This window comes from Sinocyclocheilus rhinocerous, unplaced genomic scaffold (assembly GCF_001515625.1).
Source record: "Sinocyclocheilus rhinocerous isolate Xijiao unplaced genomic scaffold, SAMN03320098_v1.1 scaffold6180, whole genome shotgun sequence".
NCBI lineage: Eukaryota > Metazoa > Chordata > Actinopteri > Cypriniformes > Cyprinidae > Sinocyclocheilus > Sinocyclocheilus rhinocerous.
Genome location: NW_015665848.1, coordinates 7,462 through 13,772, shown reverse-complemented (window position 1 = coordinate 13,772; position 6,311 = coordinate 7,462). Strand labels below are relative to the sequence as shown.

Sequence of the window (6,311 nt, the reverse complement as noted above, 5' to 3'; positions counted from 1 at the left end):
TTGTAACTTTTGTCGCTCTGAGGGCCAGATCTGTGGCGTGTCGGAGCTCTTTGAAAACTTCAGGGTCCGGGCCACCCTCATCCAAAGACTTGAGAAGTTTGGCCTGATACACCTGGAGTATCGCCATCATGTGCAGTGCTGAAGCTGCCTGGCCCGCCACGGAGAAAGCCTTGCCAGCGAAGTTTGCGGTGGAAATTTCGGTGGGGTGTCCTTTCGGCCGCGGTCCGACTGAACCACGATCTGACTGGAGGTACCACTCGTCCAGACGGCTTCTGGCCGGCTCGGCAGGAGGCGCCCACTCCAAACCGAGCTCATCAACCGCCTTGGACAGGACGCGTAGGAGCTCAACATCACTATGATGGAGGTCCCCCACATCACTGCCGTGGGGCGCAGTGTAATCCAGCGGGCTGTTGGACCACTCCTCCCTCGCAGACGGTGCCACCGAAATGGCATCATCTTCATCCTCAGCATCCTCCATAGCACCAAAAGACATCACATTTTGCGCGCCGGGGGAAGGACGGAGATCAGCGGTCATGAAGCGCACTGGAAGACGCATGATTCGTGGCCATCTGAGAGTTCGATTGGCTCTGCGCAGGAGAGGCAATCGCGAGAGGTCATCTTTGTCCGAAACTCACCGGAACACAGCAGGGGAGAGAAGGCGTGTCCTCTGCAGCGTGTAGATCACGGTGAGTACTCTTGTTGATAGGCTTCTTGCTTCTCGTAGAAGGTTGGCTGAAGAAAAAGATTTTGAATGGATGATGTACAAGCGCTGCCTTATATAGAGAGGGGAGCCCCTCCTATTCCGCGCGCTTGAACGCCATTGGTCAGTTTCACTGGCGTGATTCAATAAGGCTTCAGTAGTATTTGGAGGAAGGGTTTCCCCATAAGTATAGTAATGCAATGTCGAAGTGAACGAATCAAAAGGGAACTCCTACTCCAATTGTATTGTGATTTGTTTGGCATCTCAACCGATTTGAATTGTCACATATTTTAATAGATTTTAAACTGGCTCACGGTTAATCGTTACATCCCTATATTAAAAAACAGATTTAAATTCTAAGCTGATAACATTATTTATGTTAGTTAGTTGTAATTTTGCAGCATAAATGCATTCATGCTACATTTCAGCATCATTAAACTGTCTGTGTAAATGCATCTAAATGCCACATCAGCTGCTTCAGTTTCTTTCTGCAGTGGAAAAATACATTTTGATGATACTGATTGTGATGAGTGGGGTGGGGCCGAGAGCCGTGGGAACGGAGCGAAGCCGGTGGAGTTAATGATAATGAGCGACACCTGTGCCACTTACCGGTTTCGAGTCCCACGGAGGAGCTCCGGAAGGATAAAAGGAGGAGTAACGACAGTGAAGGCCGAGAGAGGACCAGGCCTGGATTTTATGTTGTTTTGTTTCTGTTTGTGCACGCCAGTTGTCCGTGAGGGGCTGTCGCTCTATTTTCAGTTTTGTGTTTATTTTATTATTAAAGTTATGTTTAAATGTTCGCAAGTTCCCGCCTCCTTCTTCCCGTGACTACGAACTTTGTTACACTGATTTAATTTGATTGCTAACAGCCCTATAGTGTCTTATTACACTAACTGAAATTATTAATAACATGTAAGAATTTGATATGAAAGATGGCGCATACATTTAATAAGGTTAGAGAAGAAAACTGGCCTTAGGCAAAAATGACCTGAAAATAAATTTAAGTAAATTAGTCAGCTTGAATCATATAAAATGTAATTTCCCAACAAAATTGAGGACAGTGAAAAAGCTGAGTTGCTAGTAATTTTGGAAAACCACTAGCCACAGTGGCTGCAGAGCAAAAGCATTAATGACAAGCCCTGCCTGTAATCATAGTGACAGAGACTAAAGTAAAAGTAAAGAGTGATTGTTTCTCCTCTGAACACACACTGATCTGATCTGGCCTCACCTTCACTACAGGTTTTACTCTCAGAATCAGAATCAGCTTTATTCTGTGCACAGACACACAAGGAATTTGTTGTGGTTTTTGTGCTCTGATTGGCCAGCTATCCAGTGCGTTGTGATTGGCCGAATACCTCAAGCGTGTGACAGAAATGTTACGCCCCTTACCATATTGTGATGCCCTGTCCGGCAGGAGCGAAACTCAACCGGTTCACTAAGAAGAACCGGTTAAATCGAACGATTCGTTCGCGAACCGGACATCACTACTCTGTAGGTGTGTTTTGTGTTTTCGCGATATACTCACATCAAATCGCACAGCGTTAAAACAACAATTACGATATTATCGCAGACCATACATATCGCACACCCCTATGCTTAGATTTTTTATAATGCATCGTCTTCTTATCGATCCACCAGTTCACATTTAAAGCTCTGCGTGTTTGCAGGGTAAAAACATGGGTCGATTTTCGCATCAGTCTGAACTCTGAACAAAACAACAGTTTTATTGAACAACAGTTTTATTGACTTTGAAACGTGCAGCGCTCATGTTTATTTAATGAAATCATAGCTTTTTGAAGTTTAACCATCACAGCAAGCCATATCACAATTCTGGTCTTTCCGTCCCAAAATGTAAGACCTCTTGAAATCATAATTAAGACTTTCTTGTACAATTTAAGACTTTTTAAGGCCTTAAATTTGATACAACTAAATTTAAGACATTTTAAGACTTTTTAAGGACCCGCAGGAACCCTGGGTTATGAGTCGTTATTTTTGTGTATGTCACTCAGAAAAAACACCTTCAGGGAGGCAAAAATGACTTCAGGGCTTAAAGAGTTAATTTAGTTGTGGAAACAAGCGTACATATCATCCTGAGCTGAGATATTGAGGTTTCTGTAAGCACCTGTATAACCAAAATGTGTTGTGCACTATGGTACAAATACAGATAGAGGGAATCGCTCAAAATGTGGAATTTCTGAGTGATTTTAATTAGGAAAATAAATAATAAAATGGTCAAGCCACCAATTGGACCGCTTGAGATGGACTGACTTGTATTTCTCAATTCACCTTAACTTTTTATTTCTAGTACACTGCAGTTCTTCAAGTGTTTAAAATGTGCACATGTGTTGGCAGTGAGCATGGATAAACCAGTGTGCTTCATTGACACGGGCTCGGATGGGAAGCTGCGTGTGCAGCAGTCGGCGCTGCAGATCCTGCAGCAGATCCAGCAGCCGGTGGTGGTGGTGGCCGTGGTGGGGCTCTACCGCACCGGGAAGTCCTACCTGATGAACCGCCTCGCTGGGAAACAATCAGGTCAGCGCTCATAGCTCACCGCAAACATCATGCAGTTCAAGTGAATGACATTACAGGCACTAAAGTCACTGTCGTCATCAGGGTTTGCGCTGGGCAGCACAATTGAGTCCAAGACGAAGGGCATCTGGATGTGGTGTGTGTCCCATCCCACTAAAGCAGGAACCACTCTAGTGCTGCTGGACACCGAGGGACTCGGAGACGTGGATAAGGTGACCTAACAAGAAAACACAACTAGCATCACAAGCAGTTTCATGGGTTCAAGAATACTTTCACCATATTCATATAAAAACTACTGTTTCAAAGCTGAAAGACTAAGATAAGGCGCTTCTATATCAGAGCACCTGAAATTGAAATCAAGGATTTAAAGTTTGTTGCAAAGAGTGCAAGTGTTTCATGAAGGCTACAAATGCACAAACAATTAAAAGTAAACGAATGAAGATGGAGAATGAACTCCTGAATAAAAGTCCCACTTAGGACACTTATTGGCCAAATAGGAAACTTATCGGGTGATGCTTATAATTAAACAATGGCAAAAAAAACTTGGACCCCTGTCCATGATTGTCTTTCTCTCTCACAGGGAGACCCAAAGCATGACACCAACATCTTCAGTCTGGCTGTGTTACTCAGCAGCACTCTGGTCTACAACAGTCGAGGGACGATTGACAACAAGGCTGTAATGGATCTACAGTATCCTTCTGAACATTTATATAGAATGTATAGAACGTTCAAACAAACTCTTTATTAAAAATCACCCGACTACATATATAGAAACAACAAGATGTTTCAGCATTCATCCAAACACCATCTTCAGTTGTTAAGACATAGGAAGCTAACTTGTAAGTTGATACCTTTCTTCTGCATGCCACAAATTACGCATTTTCAAGGCAACTTGATGCAGTGAAGAACACAAAATACATTATATGCTGCTGTGCATCCAAACATATTGCAAAACTCAACTGTAAACACATTATTTAGCTTTCGTTGCCTAAAAAAGGAACTAAATTCTAAACTCCTACAAAAGTAATTGCAAACTTAGATTGAACATTTCAGTGATTGGAACTCTTTCATATTACACTTAAATACACTTTTTAAATATATAGAATATTTAGAACTTCATTAAAATGCATTTATTATGCATTTACAGTATTATTGATTTTGGAATTAAATCTTTTACAAGACATTTACCTCATAATAAAACTTGTAGATGAAGAAATTAAAGCATTGAAATTACTGTTTTTGTTACAAGTTTATTTATTAATAAATTATTTAATTACTTCTATGATTTCAAAAAAACATGCTTTGCTTGGTCTTGTTTAAAATGAAATGTATGCTGCCCATTCGTGTTTCTTGTCAACCTGCAAACACGTCGCACATTTGCTCTGTGTGAATGATAGTGTCAACCCTAGAAATACATTCCATGGACATCCTTACAGCTGTTTTTTTTTATTATTCTAATAAACTTTTTCTGGATAATGAATCCTGTTTTTTTTATTCCAGAACTGCTGTTTTGTTATCCTAAATTGGAATTCTACAAATAGAAGTACAAATTCAGTGTTTCAAGTGATACTTAATTACATAATTTTTTTCTGTCACAGTTTAAGTCTACAACTGATCGCTTCCTCAGCTAGGTTTAGTGATACTAAAAAGTGTTTAGCACCAGTGTTGTGAATTTGCTTAGTACCTCATGGAATTACACTTTTGTTTAGTTAGACTATGCATCATGAGTTGTTGTTGCTTTGTGTTGATGCCTGAACAAACTGTCAGATATGTCACTGAACTATCAGAGTGCATCAAGGTCAAATCATCAGATGAGGATGCCGATGATTCAAGCGAGTTTGTGAAGTTCTTCCCTAGTTTCATCTGGGCTGTGAGGGACTTCACACTGGAGCTAAAGATCGATGGCAAAGATGCAACAGAGGATGAGTATCTAGAGTTTGCTCTGAAGCTGAAACATGGTAATTTAAAAATACTGCAGATAGTCCTTATAATCACTATCACAACTAGTTCTTGTTACTGTGCTGAATTGTTTTGTTATTCAAGCTTTCTATTTTCTAAGCATTTTATGTCCAGTAGCTCAACCAGCTACACTCCTACAACAGACATGCTCTTTTCTAGAATTGAGAGCAGCTACAGAATGTGCTCATCTTTTCTAGGCACTTCGAGAAGTGTGATAGAGTACAACTTTCCCAGGGATTGCATCCAAAAATTCTTCCCTTCCAGGAAGTGCTTCACTTTCCCCTTTCCAACCGCCCCAGAAAATATGTCTTGCCTGGAGAGCTTGAATTCTGCTGACATTTCCTCTGAGTTCTTGAAGGTCACAGATCATTTCTGCCAGTTTGTCTTTCATGACAGCTGTGTGAAGAGGCTGAAAGATGGACACACAGTCACTGGAAGAGGTGATTCGAAAGAAAATTTGAAGAGTTTGCATGTGCATACAGAAAACCATCTGCTTATAAATAAATTTTTAATCACTGTGTTTAATTTCTTTCTTTCTCTGAAGTTCTGGGTCATCTGGCAAAAACATATGTGGACACCATCTCAAGTGGGGCTGTGCCATGTCTGGAGAACGCTGTAATAGCAATGGCAACGATTGAGAATGAGGCTGCAGTGAAGGAGGGCCTTCAGGTTTACCAAAGTGGAATGGAGAAGCTGAAGGACTCCTTCCCTCTGGAACTGAAGGATGTGTCCTCAGAACACCAACATCTTAGCAGCACGGCAACACAAGCCTTCATGAAGCGTTCCTTCAGGGACACTGATGGGAAGAACCTGAAATCTCTAGAGGTAGGCAATGTCCGTTCATTTAGGATGATGGTGAACCACTGACCCAGTAACACTGGGCAACCAGCTGAAAAAATTGGTGCACAACAATTTAGAATCTTAAAAATCAAGCAAGCATCAACCAAACGTTTAATATTATCAAAACTCAATAAATTATGTTGCAATATTGATAACTATTAGTCCTCTGATCAAATATTTTAAGCATCTGTTTGTAAAGTGATTCAGTTGATTTTAAAATTGTTGTGCTTGCTTGTGACCAACTATTAAAACAATATGAGAAATAGAAGTAAAGATCCTAGAG

The 6,311-nt window shown here is 41.1% G+C and overlaps 1 protein-coding gene across 1 annotated transcript; it reads left to right on the top strand.

The window, feature by feature from the left end:
• The first annotated feature begins 2,981 nt into the window (after positions 1–2,981).
• On the top strand, positions 2,982–6,083 carry LOC107731601 (guanylate-binding protein 6-like). Its single transcript, XM_016542719.1, has 6 exons — positions 2,982–3,232; positions 3,314–3,441; positions 3,810–3,919; positions 4,997–5,187; positions 5,386–5,628; positions 5,733–6,083. Exons 1-6 carry the CDS (start codon positions 3,058–3,060, stop codon positions 6,053–6,055), a joined length of 1,170 nt encoding a protein of 389 aa, XP_016398205.1. The 5' UTR covers positions 2,982–3,057; the 3' UTR covers positions 6,056–6,083.
• Positions 6,084–6,311: the final 228 nt, after the last annotated feature.

What these genes read in the sequence shown, in the direction of transcription:
- LOC107731601 (XM_016542719.1), top strand. Translation starts at nt 3,058, where the DNA reads ATGGATAAACCAGTGTGCTTCATTGACACGGGCTCGGATGGGAAGCTG. An exon ending in CCTCGCTGGGAAACAATCAG is followed by an intron (nt 3,233 to 3,313) that starts GTCAGCGCTCAT and finishes TGTCGTCATCAG; the next exon opens with GGTTTGCGCTGGGCAGCACA. An exon ending in TGCTCTGAAGCTGAAACATG is followed by an intron (nt 5,188 to 5,385) that starts GTAATTTAAAAA and finishes CATCTTTTCTAG; the next exon opens with GCACTTCGAGAAGTGTGATA.